A 16,831-nucleotide genomic window follows, 5' to 3' on the forward strand; every position below is an offset into this window, starting at 1 on the left:
CCAACTTTTCAACAGGGAACACTTTGGTAGACAAGGGGAAGAAAACTACACACCAGTTTCTTAGTTTGATCATTTCCTATGTTTTTATATTTTTATTTCAAAACTGGATAGTTGTTTCTATTTGCGTTCTTTTAGCATTGAGTATGTAATATAAGTTGGTAATGTATTTAGTGCTCGAGACCTTCAAATTTTATATATTTTGGTTTGGAATTGGAACTGCCTTTTTCGAGACCTTCTCATGGTTTTGGGTTTAGTGGGGATGTAGACATGGGTGGGAGTTGAAATAAAATCATTTAGGCGAAACTACCAAACATGGTATTCCTATAGCCTTGTGATGAATGTGGGCTGGGCGAGATAGTGACAAGTGATAAAATTTATTAAAGATGAAACAACCACAATGTGCTGCCCTTATTTAAATGACCAAATTAGTGTGCCGGTAATTTGTGGCAACATAAGGCACAAGTGTATGCTGAGTGGTGAAAGCATGCACAGAAAGGGGAATGTTTACCAAGTGGCAATCTACGTGACAAACCTCCAAAGCATCGAGTTTGAGGAACAGGGCCAGTTAAAGAGCTCGCACATTGATGCAGGACAATCTAAGGAGGACTAATATTTCGCTTTTTTTTAATGTTAGGATTAATACTTCTCTTTGATACCAAATCTGATGTAGGACGATCAAAGGAAGGGCTAATACTCCGCTCTCATACCAAATTTGATGCAAGACAATCGTGACTGCATTTAGAGGTGTGCAGACACAAGCCGGGAAGTTGCAGATTTATGTTGGGATATTGTAGACTGTTGTGGTAAGGAATATGAGTGAAATGATTGGGTGAAAATTAAGGGTTTGGGTCCTAAAATAGGTGATTGGGCTAGGGAAATATTTCTATAGGGTTTAGGGTGGTGCAAACAGATGCCAGGAAGTTGTCAAAGGATCACAGGAGGGTTTAGAATTAGTTTTGGGAGAAAACGAAAAAGGGCACGGGGCATGGATGGGTTTGAATGATGTTTTTAAGATTAGAAAAAAAATTAATGGATATTTTAGAAGTTTTGGGTAGAAGTTAGGTGAAAAATAATGCAGAGATGTTTGGGATGAGGTTAATGAAAGTTTGGGAATCCCAAGGTGGTTTATGGGGAAAAAACCTAAAAAAAAGGAATGAAAGAAGATTAGTAGAAACAATAAATAACAAGTAATAAGAGGTAATTACTTATCCGAAGGCTTCACACCATGAGTTTCTTTGGCATCTCACTAAAGAAGAAGATGATGAAGCCTTCGTCTCCAAGAAGCTCTCAATATCCATAGCAAATGAATTTAGTGTTGTTTTCTTATAAACCTAGCATAAAGTATTTGTATAAAATAAATAAAAACCCTAAGAACTAAACTACCTCTTTCTAAAGACTAAAAGACTTACTCCCACTTAAAGCCTTTTCCTCCAAGAAGCTCTCAATATCCATAGCAAATGAATTTAGTGTTGCTTTCTTACAAACCTAACATAAAGCATTTATATTAAATCAATAAATAACCCTAAGGACTAAACTACCTCTTTCTAAGGACTTAAAAGACTTTGGTCCCACTTAAGTTCATGTAATACTTAAATTCCTATTTAAAACAGTCCCAACTTAAGCTATTTGATGACAAAAATACTCTAATACCCCTATGACTTAAAAAGACTCAAATATTACTCTAAAACCTAAATAAAGCTCTTTTAACACTAATAATGTGACCCATCTTCTTAACTCCTTTATTCTTCATGTCGCATGGATGTTCCCCTATCACCCATCCTTGCTCATATTAGACCCGACAACTTTGCCAAGCTTTGCTTCTTGGGGGGTTTGGAGTAGGAATATGGTTATGGTACAGGTGTTGGGGTGCATAGGCGTCTTGATAAGAGCGAAAGGAGTGAGGGTTAAAGGAGGGTCTTGGTCCATCAGTCGGGAAGCAAATCCAAGGGAGACGCAAACAGTGTCTAGATCATTGTAATACATGCCGAAGTCCAATCCATGAGACTAAAGAATACAAAACTGTCGTGGACAAGCAAGGAGAACATGTGAGTGAAGCAGCAGAAGGTGATAGTGAAAATAAAAACTTTTTGCAAGGAATCACATTTACACATCATCCAGGTGTGAGAATATGAACAGAGAAAACATGAAATATAAGCCAAAATCATTAAAACTAAAAATTAATATAAAACTGCGGTTGAAACATTGTGCATCGCCCTACTCATAGGACCACGAGAATGTGAATGCAAACCACTGCTCGAATCACATACGTATCGCCGATCCGGGCAATACAGACTGTTTCTAACTTCGGCCAATATGCTAACTGATAAAGGTAATATGAAACATGCTTATAAGTAGTAAGATTCGTAACAGTGATGCACCCATTCATGCTTCCACATTTGCTTCATGGACACCAACTATTTTAACCTAGCTTACATCCATTTGTTTTGTTTCATATAGAACAAATAACCTTAAATAAGAGTTGAAGAATCATCTAATCTAGAGACGCATATAATGACAAAAAAAATCATAGCTAACAACCCTTAAATATACATAGAACATTCAAAATAGGGAACAAAGACAAAATCTAAAAAGTTCATAACTACTATATCGCATAGACACAAAGTCGGAGAGTCAAAATTAGGTATCAATTTAATTGCAAATAGATAAAGTTAGGCAATGCACAAAAAACCTGCAACCTAAAGTTTCAGAACTACATGCCCAAATCCCATGAGTTATTATGGCCAAACATCTATTAGAAAAATCTTCTATTTAGTAATGAAGAATAAGCAAAAAAAATTTAAAAAATAAAAAATAAAAAATAAAAAAAAAATATATATATATATATATAGAGAGAGAGAGAGAGAGGAAAAGGATTGTACACTCGAGCGTACCAAGCTTATGGTACGCTCGAGTGCCCCAATCACATGGGTCCCACATTTTTTGTGGGGATCCAAAGCATTCATTTGCAAGGCCCTATCATAGATAGGGTGTGTACCAAAAATCAGCTCCATTGAATCATCCTAACCCCTCCAAAAGTGGAGGGCAAAAATGGGCAGATTTGTGGTCTGTCCATTTTGCCCCCCACAAATGGATGGGTTAGGATGATCCTATGGAGCTGATTTTTGGTACACACCCCATCTATGTAAGGGCCTTTCAAATGAATGCTTTGGATCATCCTAACAAAGTGGGCCCACATGTGATTGGGCACTCGAGCGTACCATAAGCTTGGTACGCTCGAGTGTACAATCCTTTTCCTCATATATATATATATATAAAGTCAAAGCACTTTAATTAATGTGTACGCACCTTAAGTTCAGGTAGCTCAATTACACAAGCACATTCAACCACCTCAGCTCCAACACGTTCTAAAAAGGAAAATATACATATTCAGCAAGCTAAATTACGCCTAGCAATCATGAACTATCCAAGATGATGAGATGACAAACCAAATTCCAATTGTGCAATTACACTTGCACCTAAAGAAGCATGAACTATTGATAGTTCCACCAAGAATCAAAATTTAAGCACATTTGGATAAAAAAAATACTTATGTTCCAAAAATGAAAACAATTTAACAACAACTAGCCATGACAATAATAAGCTGATCAAAATTCAAAATCATTTTAAAACAAAAAAAAGATCTAGCAAACTAGAAAAATCCTCTTGAATCAGAAAATTTGAAAAAGTTCATTGGGATTCTTGACCAATGTAACTAGAAAGACTTGCATAACTATATAAATGACATCGAATATCATACAATGCATGCTATGCTAATCCTAAATAGCAAATGCATTGATCAAATTTTTCAAGCCAGCCTTCGAACGATTAAAGCTGAAGCACTAATCATTGCAAAGTTTAGTGATGTAAAGCTTGTCGGTCATTTCACCTCAGCCTATAACGAAACTAGCAATAGATCCTATGAACCTTACCTTGCAAAGGAGTAATGGCCAGTGGCCAACTTGTCTTGACGTCTATCTTTATTCTGTTTCTAATGCATTAGTAAATGTTTTCCCATTATCTCTGAAAAATAAAAGCAGTGAAAAATATTGCTTTTGATCAACAGCAATAAATTTCAACATACAACTTTCCAAATGTCAAGAAGCAACATTGCGAAAGATATAATTGTAATTCAACAGAAATAAATGTGGTTAGCAATCACATTTCTTCTCCAGAAATTTCAAGAAAAAAAGAATGTTTGATGATTTTTTTCTCCCACTCACTTCCAATTCAAGAGATTAGAACAAACCTTTATGCTCTGTTTGGTTGCCAAATTTTCAATGAAACTCCCTTTGACTCCCAGACATCATGATTGCCTTTTATCCTATGTGGCGCCCATGTGATCAAAATGTTCCCTACGATAATCTTCCAACCAAATTTCACCATTTTGGTGGGATTTGGGTAGGGGTGCAACTCGGGTTGGGTTGGGTTGGGTCGGGTCGGGTTGAGGCCAACCGGAACCCGAACCCGACCAACCATTTGTTCAACCCGAGTTCCAACCCGACGAGGTTCAACCCGACCCGACCCAAGGAACCCTTTTTGCCAACCCAAGTTTAACCCGACCCAACCCGAGATTTTAAGCTTAAAAAATAAAATAAAAAATTATTAAAAAATGTCAGGTTGACCAAGCCGTCAACCCGAACCTGACCCGAACTCAACCCAACCCGACTTTTTTCCAGGTTGAACCTGTCGTGTTTGGGTTGAACCCACCCAAGTTGCAGCCCTAGATTTGGGTGGAAGAAGGTAGAAAAGGTCTTGTCTTACTCTCTCTCTCTCTCTCTCTTTTTGGTAATGACACCCCTACATCTTCCACTAATCTTCTAGAGGATTGCTGTGCAACCAAACACTAATCCCTCTTCCACTACTCTTCTATACATATTCCATGCCTGTCTATCCCCCCCTTCTCCCCTTTGACTTCTTATTCCACTAATCTCCCGGCCACACTTTAGCAACCAAACAGAGCATTAGGTTTTCAACCAAGGTTCGAGTCATGATAAAACATGAGCATATGGGATACATATTTGAAGACAAGCTCAAGAACTTTAAAGAGGCCTATTAGAAATGAATGTCAATGGAGCTATTCCTTTGGTGGGAGTACCCAACAAAATGTAATGAAATACAAATCAAATATGTTTCCCAAGTTGTGTCATCCATGGAAGAGATTTTCACAATGTGGTCCATGCATCACAAAGCCCAAAAAATAAATGATTTCAAACATCAAACAAGTGGCCCAAACCTATATTGCTGCCCAATAGAATTTCCGTGGGGAAATGTGCTAATGTACCATACACAACATAAAATGCAAGAATACAAACCACCTTCCCAGAAACTTAATAATAATGGAAAAATGGAACAACAAAAATATCACTTCCACTCAACTACTCCAAAAGCAGACCAGATGGAAATTCTAGTGAAAACTATTGTTGTAAATTAATAGCTGATAACATGAGAACATGCACAAATTTGAACGGGGATGATAATTGATCATATGAAGCATCTATCTTAGGTGCCGCTCGCATAGAAAACCTGTGTCTAACAAACAGGGAAGCTTCCCTCAAAATAAGCACCAAGTTTACAAGCAAGATCTCTCCTCAAAGAAAAGATGCCTAAAATCTATGGGAATAAAATTCTCTTAATTGCATTGATTTTTTATTTTTTTTGAATGGTGCATTGATAATTATTTTTCCACCGCCGTAAAGGAGAAAAACATTTATTCACAACTGGAGAGAATAATTGGTCCAAAACAAACAAGTATAGTTTGACGCCATGTGTGTTTGGTTCCCTTACGTCACATGTTATTTTATTGGAATCTTAAAAAGAGGGCACCAATGGTGTTGAGAGTTGAGACCGTAGTCTATAAATCAACGCAAAGGGAGAGTTAAGTTGGTGGCCCTCAATGCAATCCAATCTCATCAATGTTGCTGATGAATCTCCATAGGATCATACCTCTCCAGTTCAACCATCTAATCACATTTTGAGTCACTTTCCACATTAAGCTATTGACATCTTGCCTATCTACCGGCCAGACCCTATGCAGGAAACCACATAGTTTTGTGATGCAGTGGCATAATGATAGTCTTACTGGGCAGCCAAGTGGCAATCGTGTAATGGTTCCATTTGTCATCCCTGTGGTTTGACTTAGGGGTGTCCATTCGGTTTTAACCGAACCGAAATAACCGACCCTAATTCGGTTTTTCCGGTTAGTTCGGTAAAAATCGAAAAGTGAAGTTTATGAGCACTGCTTGTATTTCCTATAATGGCACTCCTCACTGGAGTCACTTCCTCAGTTTATTAAAATGTACCGTACGGCCCATACCATAGGATGATCCAAGCCGTCCATTAGATGGGCCACAGCCTAAATAGGTTGTGCCCCAAGAATTATTTCCATAGGTTGATCCTAACCCTCTGATCTGTAGAGGGTTAGGATCAACCCTCTACATTTAGATCGGAGGATTAGGATTAACCTATGGGAATGATTTTTGGGGCACAACCTATTTAGGCTGTGGCCCATCTAATGGACGGTTTGTGAAATACAAAAGAAAAGAATAAATACTTTGATGTGTTTCTCTAAAATTACTTGAAGAAATCTGTGCCAATCCTCCAATACTTCTTTAGTGATGCTAATCCCAACAACAAATATGAAAGGAGTTTTAAGGGTTTCAATCCAGCCGGTCACTCCAACAAAAAGACGATATTTTTTCTCTTCGGATCTCTAATTCTAAGCCCCAACACCCAGATTTAGAACTCCAAATCTCAGAAACCTTAAGAACTAGATGAAAATAACCCAGCTTCACAAAATAATAAAAATCCGACAGGAAATCTCAGCAGAAACTCTACAAAACAGAGGATGTTCCATTATTTTCATACCTAATTGATCTTCGAAGTGTTGTTTTCCTTCACGCTAGTGAAAAGCTCGAGCATACAGGGAGAGAGAGAGAGAGAGAGAGAGAGAGAGAGAGATTTATACTCTATTATATATGGGATATGTATGAAAAAGTCTTTGAATCTCGTGAAACTCTGGTTTTCGATTTCCACTTTCCCTCTCAATATTTTAAACATAATAAAAACGAAAACAGAGGCGAGTAAGTAATGCGGGCCGGGCTTTTTCTCTTTAAACCCGACCCTACCCGAGAATCACTCGGGTTTTTAAAACCTAAATCCGACCCAGATAAAAACCCGCCCATTGTGAACCCGACCCATGGATTTTTCGGGTCGGGTTGATGCGTTTACCCGACCCAAGTTGCAACCCTATGTTCAACCATGTGCATCGCTCGGCAAATTTGGTTGCGGACCGTCTCACTAGAGATGGAGTTTCAAAGTGTTGCCTCTGTGTGAATATCTTCCCCTTGATCTCTTGTAATTTTGTAATACATAGAGCTTAAGTTTGGTATTTTGTTCTCCCTTGTTGACCATCTCGGTCTCCTCATAGTTTTTTCAATAAAATTGGCAGCCATTTTCAAAAAAAAAAATTATATTAATTACATGCGAAATGTGTTGCATGTATTATTTATAAATTTAGTATGTAATGAATTATCAGGCACGTGCGACAGTGAATGTTAAGTTATCCTAGGTGTGACGATTGGTAAGTGTGTATTTGGGCTTATGCTAGCATCTCCTGAAGTTTAATCTTTTAATTCTATCATTTTCATATGTTTTCGTGATTTTATGACTTCCACCAATATTTCCAACCGAAACCAAAATGTTTCCATTTCCGTGGTGATCAAAACCGAAACCAGAGTTGAAATTTAAAACCTTGGTTACCTTTCACCACAATCAACGGCACCTAGTGGAAAATAATGTGAGGCTCTCTGGTTCACCTCTGAATATGTCTATTTCTTTCTTTCCAAATGGCCCACATAGTGGCTAACAAGGCCAGGCTCCATAAAATCCTTCCACCTTTAGACCACGTGGAAAATCACCGAGCTACAAAAAAGATCAACAAAGGAATTACGAAACACCTAGAAACTACCAAAGCAACTCAAAATACTCGACCAAATAGCCCTTGATCACTCTGCAATGCAAGAAAATATAGTCAACAGGCACCCCTGGCTGAAGGCATAGAGCACAATGATTGATGATGATGGTCTTCTGGTTTCACAAATGATCTACCGTCAATATCTTATTAAGAACCGTGGTCCACCGAAAAGCGCATACTCTAGGCGGAGCCAGAATCCCCTAAAACATTGTTAACTTACAAGACCAGTGACTTCAAAAAGAAAAGCTTGTAGAAAGATTGGACCGAGAATAACCCTTTAGAAGTCTTAATCCATCAGCATATCACAAAACATAGCAACTCTTATAATTTCCCCATCGAAAATATTCCTGCAGAAATCCGCCTTCCAGCTAATTCCACTAACGATGTGGTTAAAAGAGTCTTTTATGAAAACCGATTTATTTGACGCAACAAAAAAAGATAAGAAAAATCACCATCGACATCTCACATTACACCAAGGATCCGACCAAAAGAAAATTTTGTTACCTTTGTAGCCACCGAAGCACACTCCTCTCATAAAAGGGACCTTAAGCTTCATAATCTCTCTCCAAACCGTAACCCCATTAGTTCTATTGTTATCTCACGTGAACCATTTGCCAAAATCATCTCCATACTTCTAATCTATGACCTTGGTCCTCAAATGGTATAAGTCTTCACCAAATCAACAGAGCCATTTAGCCAACAACGCATTGTTCATAATCCTTAGGCTGTGGATAACCAATACCCCAATTTTTTAGGTATAATTTAATTGATTTAATTATAAAGAGATAAGGACTCCTTTTGCGTAATAAAACCAGCAATGTAATCTTCTCGTAACTTCAAATTTGCATAAAACTGAATTCAAATTACCCTTGTTTCACGAAAGAAAGAAAAAATCTTAGTATGAGAAAAAATTCAATTTTAAATAAGTTTCACAATGGTAATTGCCCATCCTAAAATTCAAAATTTTGTATCAGATATAAGTTATTAGAGGTTTTCTCTTAGTTAAGTTGGTGTTTTATAGTAGGTGTTTTTTGAAATTCATTAATGAATATAATTAGGGATTATAAGGGATCGATTATAAGGGTTTTGTTTTTTTTTTAATTCCCTAACTAATATATGAGGGGTTATTAGAGATCGATTATGAGAGTTTCTATTCAGTTTTTGAAAACAGGAAGTTAGGAGATTTTGACGAACCAGTTAGGGATTTCCCCTTTTCTTTTACTTTGCTATTTGTCATGGATGATTTCATCTAATAAAATAGACAGATTCCCTTTGCTGGTTATTGTTTATTTTTTTCTTTCTCGGTATGTACACAATTGAGGAGAAGATAAGAGAGCACCGCTTAAGCTGGTTTGGGCATATCCAACGTAGGACTTTGGATGCTCCAGTGAGAAGCAGTGACTTGTGCCAAGTTGGAGTAAAAAGAGGTAGGGACAGACCGAAAACAACTTGGGTAGAAACAGTGAGGAAAGACTTGATGGCTAAGAACATAACAGAGAACATGACCTTAGATAGGAGATAATAGAAGAAAATGATCCATGTAGATGAACCCAACTAGTGTCAGGATTAGACTTAGTCAATTTGAGCAGGGTAAATTCTTTCACCTTCTTCATGAAAATTTTATAAAGGATTCATTACCCGACCCCAACTAGTTTGGGACAAAGGCTTAGTTGAGTTGAGTTGAGTTTGTAAAAGAGATAAAGGGGACTGATATCAGTGCAACCATATTTTGGTAATGGCTATTGCAATTCCCAAAAAGCTCGCAGCAGAAAATCACCAAGTATAAAACAAAGTGAGTCATCCCATTATCAAGACATGGGCGTGTCAATAAGTCAATAACAGTAGCCAAGATAAAATTACAAGTTATTTAGTACTATGTTGTGTATTTATTAAATGCAGTTGTTAACAAAATTATTTTGCATCAAAGTTACTTGTTATCGCATTGATGAATGTTACTGTACTTATATCATCACTACAAACAAACCAATCCTATTGTTCCAATGTGATATAACTTTGCAATTGACTTACCAAGTAATTTTATTGCCGCACACAGTGTACCTCCTGTTGCTATCAAATCATCTATTACCAAAGCACGCTCACCATCTTGAACTGCTCCAACATGCATTTCAAGGCAATCCGTTCCATATTCTAGAACATACTTCTCTGAAATAACTTTACCTGGAAGTTGGATATAAGAAGAAAAAAAGCACGGGACAATATAATTGTAAGAAAACACTTCACAGCCTCCAACTCAAGAATTAATACATAAAAATAGTTGGAACTACAAAGTGAGATTAAAAATTAATTTAAGCCTTAAATTGCTTTTAATGAAGAGACAGGGCCACCATTTGTCTCCTTATTTATTTATCATAGCTGAAAAAGTTACAAGTAGAAGTATTCGAAAGAGCTTTTGACTTTGGTACAGTAAACTATTATCATACAAGAAGAGCTAATGTCGCTATTACTCACACCCTTTTTGTGGACTATAGAATGATTTACACTAACGGCACTAAATCATCTTTTTTTTTTGTAGTGGTAAGTTGGTAACAGCGCTAAATCATCTATCAACAAAATTATGAAAATCATTGGCCAATATGAAAGAGCTTTCAGTCAAAAAGTGAATAAAGACAAAAGTTGTTTCATAGTCTCAAATAATATGACGAGCTCTAGGGAAAACATCATATCTTCCTCTAAATGCTTCAGCTTAAAGGATTTTCCTTTTACCTACTTAGGGCCTCCAATAAATAACAGTAGACTTAAAATCAGTTACTTTACCAATTCATTGAAAGAATTCAAAAGGCAGAAGGATGGAAAATTAAACTCCTATGTAATGGTGGTAAGGTAACTCTTATCAATATGCCTATCTGTATTCTATCTCTTCTCCAACTTGGGTCAAACCTCCCAAGTCTGTTATAAAACGAATAGAATCCATCTTCTCTAGAATGACCATTCTTTCCCCAAACTTCTAATGAAGTTGAAGGAGCAATATGATACAAAACAGATTTAGCTTACAATTCCCCTTACTTCATAGCAAGAAAGCTTTCTTTCCAAAATAATACCCTAGATAGATGATCAAAGAGCAAGATATTAAAAACTTAATGGATAATGATAAAAATGTTAGACATGAGAGAGATGGATAGTACCTGGCAATTTTCTTGGTTTTCTTAATGGAACAAACTTTGCACCAATCGCTAATGCTATTGGAGGGCCAAATATAAAGCCCCTAGCCTCGATTCCTATAAGAAACCAAATTAATCAGTCATTGCATATAACTTATTGGAATCTTTAGCATTATAATATAAAATACAAAACAGCCAACCACAACAATTAATAAATTGGTTGAAATCCAAGAAAATTAAAGTACAAAAAAGCACAGGCAGTTTAAGTTGCCCATTATCATAAGAAATAAGCAAGAATTACACCATAGTTGCATATGATTATTATCAATGTCTATACAGAGGGCCCACCTTCAAATTTGGAAAAAGAAATTCTTGGACTAACAGAGCAAAATATTCTTAGACTGGAATAAGAAACTTAAAAACCTGACCCGTTTAATAGAGTAAGAAAATGACAGGCAAAGTTGCACCTAAAATTAGTCAAGGCCAAACAAAGGAACAACTACAATGAAGGCTTGGCCTTGTCTTATATGCATTGAGAAGCTCTCCCTAGAGCCTGCGAGGGCTACAAGGCATTTATTGCAGGAACAAATCTTCTAGATAGTGCTAGATTATGACCAATCCATCTTAGGAGTAAAGTTGCTTGTTAGAAAAAATGCCTAGAGCAAGGATAATACTGTGATTTTAAATTCTGATACAAACAAAATGGGCAAGAATATCAGTTTATCACTTGATATAGATACAATGACGATCCCTGAACTTGAATCACTTGCTATAGATACAATGACGATCCCTGACCTTGTATCGCTTGATATAGATAATGACGCCGACTGACCTTGTTAAAGCGTATAATAGAATTATCCCCAACAGTACCACTTGTGCGTAGTATCACAATATTCAAATATGTCTAGGCAAGGGATGTTTTCTTGAATCCTTGCGTAGTTTAGAGAGAAACATGCTGACCTTATAAACCAACGATAGACTGACCACTCAAAAAAAAAATATATATATATATAGACTGACCACTCAATAAATACTAGGAGTGCAACTCGGGTCGGGTTGAGGCCAACCCGAACCAGAACCCGACCCGACCTGATTCCAACCCGACGAGGTTCAACCTGACCCGACCCAAGGAACCCATTTTTCCAACCCGAACCCGACCCAACCCGAGTTTTTAACCTTAAAAAAATAAAAAATTATAAAAAATGTCAGGTTTCACTCAAGTCGGGTTGCCAAACCCTCAACCCGAACCCAAACCAGGTTGGGAAAAGTCAACCCAACCCAAACTCAACCCAGCCTGACGTGACCTTTTCTCGCGTTGAACCCAACCCGAGTTGCACCCGTTATAAATAAATATTACAATGAAAGATTTTAATAGTTGACATAAATAAAATTCAACATTTAGCATGAATTTGACCTACATTTTCAAAGTAAATTCTCACTAAAATTTTGTGATGCTTGTGAAACTATAAAAAGGCTACTCGATCCTCATCATTGCAATAAAGATATTGCACTGAAATCAATGCATCACAAACATCAAACACAATTAAACCAAGAGTAAACCTCATTTCCAATTGTATCTCAAGTGCTTATCAACTAATTTTAACAACGAAATAATGTTATTAGAATTTGTTATAAATCAATGATTGAGCTTGGAACTCTAGTTTTTCTACCACAAAAAAAAAACTATTTAAGGAGTTAATCCAAATATATTTAAAGATGCCCTAAGCGAATCATGCGGGAGGTGGTGGCCCATCCACAGTACCTTATCAACACAGTTTATCTTTAATAAAACGCTTTCTCAAGGCATCACTTTTTCTAATATAAAGTAGATAAAATTCCAACACCGAAAATCCTTGAAAAGAGCAATAAAGTTAAATATAAAAAATCATAAATAATAAATTAGCTTTCTGTAGACCATTGAAAAAAATTAGTATTCTGTAAAATAGACCAAAAATATGTGCATTGAATCAAGAATAATAATGTGTGGATTAATGGATTATAAAAGATTACAAATTACTATATCCAAATATTAATTAGAAGAACATATGACATCCAATCAAAAGTTGGAATCCGTATTAATGCTCCTTTCACTTCTCATAGACCATCAGATTTACTGTCTAAAAGGGAATCGTACAGAAGGATCTTGTATGGCCATAAATCCAAAATTCCTTTCTGATTTTTTTAAGAAAAAAGTCAGATACTTAAACTAACCATAATGTTCTTGCCAATTTACAGTACTCTAATAGAGGCAATCTCAGTGAGGAGGATCTAAAGCTGTTGATTAAAAAAAATGCACAGCCTCCTGGTCAAAACGAACCAATGCGACTTTCTGTAACAGCTGATTAACAACAAGAAGTCTCTTCCCTGAACTCAACATGAACAGTCTCCAAAACAGGTGAAAACTTTTGTCAAATTTTGCTATCAAAATGGAGAAGACTGGTGAATAGTGAGGGTAATGCTAGAGCATACTACACTAATATTATTGGATGTACACCCTAATCACATTAGGTGTTAGTAACTCTCTACTGAACTTTAAATCTAAAGGGTATTTTTCGAATTTAATAGCCAAAGTCATGTGAATTTGAGACCTTGATTGCATCGCAATTTGCAAGCATTCTATATCATCATCAGAAAGAGGCTTACAGATGCCCCTTCAGCTTATCATAGGTGCACATTGTACATTGAGAACCCATGAACAACGCAAAAGTTGATAAGCTTATCATAGCCTATCATAGGCCTTCCATAAGTTGATCACAATAGAAAAGAAAAAATAAATAAAGGCTGATTGACTTGTAATTTTACAGTTCTCCAAATCTGCTGTTGCTACCCAACAATATTTGTCAGGTAAGCGGTGATCGATTTACCTCATGCCAATTGAAACTTAGTCAAAACGTAGAAATTATGTTCAGTTCTGGGGTCGGAAAATTAAAAGAGAGATCATAGAGCTCAACAAATTAAATTGATTACAAAATCATGATTGATAAAGGTAGAACAGTAAAACCCATTATAGGAGACTCAATTGTGTGGTTCCCTATCCAACAAATTTCCCAATAAGTATCCTTCGTACAAATTGTCATTGTTCCAATCAATCAATCCAATAACAAAGCAAAGGAAAAGACATATCCACCATGTCTAAACCAACAGCTGAGTGAGAAAATGGGCCATAAACTATGGGTTCTTTAGACAGCTTCAGAATTTTGCAGGGTAAGGTCCACCCACTACCACCAAAAAAGTAGGTTCAAATAGAGAACACAAGTAGGTGGTTCAAATCTCAGAACATGATCGATAACAAAGCCACAAAAATTACTTTTGTAATCAAACACGACCACCACTCAATATCAAGGTAGCACCAAAAAGGCTCAAAAAAAAATATAAAAAGACAACAAGAAATTTCTACAATGGTAGTGATGGAAAAGGAATAATCACTATGCCTAAAAGAAAAAGGAAAGAAAATCTTGAAGTCAGGGGCCCACAGCACATGGAGAATCAACCAATGGTAGAAAATAATGTGGCTAGGTTTCTTCCTCATGAGTCATGATACCCTGCCCACCAACTTAATCAAAAATAAGCACACAGAAATAGAAGAATTTTAGACCTCAATTACACTAATATACAAAGAAATAATACCCAGCATCTGATAAGAGTTTATTTCTTTATTTTTTTTAAAGGGTAGAAATAAAACCCTGATAAGAGTTTGCAGTAAAACAAATGAAAAATACATGAAGAAATTAGTGTTTTTACCTGCAACAACTGAGATGTTTTTTCCTCTGTATCTTTCAACGAATAAATCGATTGTGTTCTTAAAAGCTTTGGGATCGAGCAGAAGAGTTGTGATGTCTTGAAACATAATCCCTGCATTCATTGTCATTTCAAATACAAATCAGTAAAACCAACAGTTTGAATACATGGATTTAATAATCCAGGTTTGTTTACAAGTTAAAATCTGGATTTTATAAGCTAAAACCTAGATTTTACAATCCTGAAAATGTACAATCCAGGTTTTAGCCTATAAAATCCAAATTTTAGCTTATAAAAACCAGGATTTTGCAGTCTTATATTATAAAATGCTTGAGGAAAACCTAGATTTTACAATCCTGAAAAATGTACAATCCAGGTTTTAGCTTATAAAATCCAAGTTTTAGCTTATAGAATCCAAGTTTTAGCTTGTAAAAATCAACGATTTTAAAGAATAGAAAAATCCTTGAGAAAAACCTAGATTTTATCATTTTACCATGCATAAAATGTACAATCCAGGTTTTAGCTTATAAAATCCAAATTTTAGCTCGTAAAATCTGATTTTTTTTTTCTCAGTCCGGGATTTTGAGAAAAACAAGAAAAGAATCGAAAGCTGCGAGGAACAATGGTTGAAAAAATCTACTTAAATAATTCAAATTCTGACCGACACATTTTTCACGGGGCAAAATAGATCAGAAAAACTAGAACGAAACAAAAAAATACGCTTCTATCATTCAAGCTACAAAAAACAAGTAGTAAAAAGATTAAAAAAAACAATGCGATTGATGAGAGAGCAATGGTGAAAGGAAAAAGATGAGATTTGAGAGAAGTATATTGAAAGAAAACCTGGTTTGGGGAAATTGGGAACAACGCGAATAGAAGAGGCGATGCCATGGATACGAGGATCTTTGTCTTTGCAATCCGACATTGAATATGTAAAATAAAATGTGAAAATCAAATCTCCTCCTCACTCTCCCTCTATTTAGTGGTGAAAAGCTCTGCTATGCAACAGAGAATCTTAAAAATGGAGATCGCACAAAAAGGCAGAGAGAGGAGGAAAAAGAGGGGTCCTTAAAAAAGGACGGAGTTTGGTAAGAAGGCTCTCTGCACGAGAGAGAGAGAGAGAGAGGAAGGAGAAGAACTGAAGAAGAAGATAAAATGGCGAGAATAATGAATATGGAGATTTTATGAGATTTTATGCCCTGCGTGGCCGTACGAAGCAGTGTTTTGTAAAAGGTACGGTACGGCCACATGATAGGATGATCCAAACCGTCTATTTGGATCGCTACAACATGAATAGGAGGTGTCCCACTAATCATTTCATAAGATGTTCCCAACCCTCGGATCTATAATAGTTCCCGCAATGTGCAGTCCCTATATAGAACGGAGGGTTAGGATCGTTCTATGGATATGATTTTTTAGGCGCACCCCTATTTACATCCTGTCGGTCCACATGCATGGTTTGATTATCCTATGCTGTGTGCGCACTACTTTTTTGGAAAAAATATATATACATGGGATTGTATGGCCACCGCCTATGGTTGATGTATAGTCACGTTTTTCCAAAAAGTACTCTACAGCTTTCACCGTATGAAGATCCAAACCGTACATTTGATGGGTCACCTCATTAACAAGTTTTGCCCAAAAAATCATTTCTATTGGATGATCCTAGCCCTCCAAGTCCAATCTATAGAGGGATTGCATATTATGGAAATCTTTATAGATAAGAAGGCTAAGATCGTCCTATGGACATGATTTTTTCGGGCACAACCTATTTATGCTGCGGCCCATCAAATGGAAGGTCTTGATCATCTAATGGTGTAAGCCGTACAGTACTTTTTGAAAAATAATTAACTGTACCATCTTACACCATTTAAAAAGGGCAGTGATAAATCGACTCCCCATGTGTCTATCTCTCTCCTCTTTCTCTCTCTAACCTAGAGGAGAGAGAAAGACACATGGGGAGTCGATTTATCACTCCCCTTTAAAAACTAAAGAATATGTT

At 36.4% G+C, this 16,831-nt stretch overlaps 1 protein-coding gene across 1 annotated transcript in view; it reads right to left on the minus strand.

The window, feature by feature from the left end:
• The window catches only part of LOC143885026 (adenine phosphoribosyltransferase 3-like), a 28,302-nt gene extending 12,328 nt beyond the window's left edge, over positions 1 to 15,974 (minus strand). The window contains exons 1-5 of the mRNA XM_077388976.1: positions 15,673 to 15,974; positions 14,833 to 14,943; positions 11,116 to 11,208; positions 10,001 to 10,150; positions 3,307 to 3,365 (exon numbers count right to left, since the gene is read on the minus strand). Of these exons, the coding sequence (XP_077245091.1) occupies positions 3,307 to 3,365; positions 10,001 to 10,150; positions 11,116 to 11,208; positions 14,833 to 14,943; positions 15,673 to 15,754 (495 nt within the window). The 5' untranslated portion in view covers positions 15,755 to 15,974. The remainder of the gene's footprint in view (positions 1 to 3,306; positions 3,366 to 10,000; positions 10,151 to 11,115; positions 11,209 to 14,832; positions 14,944 to 15,672) is intronic.
• Positions 15,975 to 16,831: the final 857 nt, after the last annotated feature.

The sequence above is a fragment of the Tasmannia lanceolata genome, unplaced genomic scaffold (assembly GCF_043159265.1).
Source record: "Tasmannia lanceolata isolate RefF3 unplaced genomic scaffold, GAP_Taslan_0.1 ptg000008l, whole genome shotgun sequence".
NCBI classification, from domain to species: domain Eukaryota; kingdom Viridiplantae; phylum Streptophyta; class Magnoliopsida; order Canellales; family Winteraceae; genus Tasmannia; species Tasmannia lanceolata.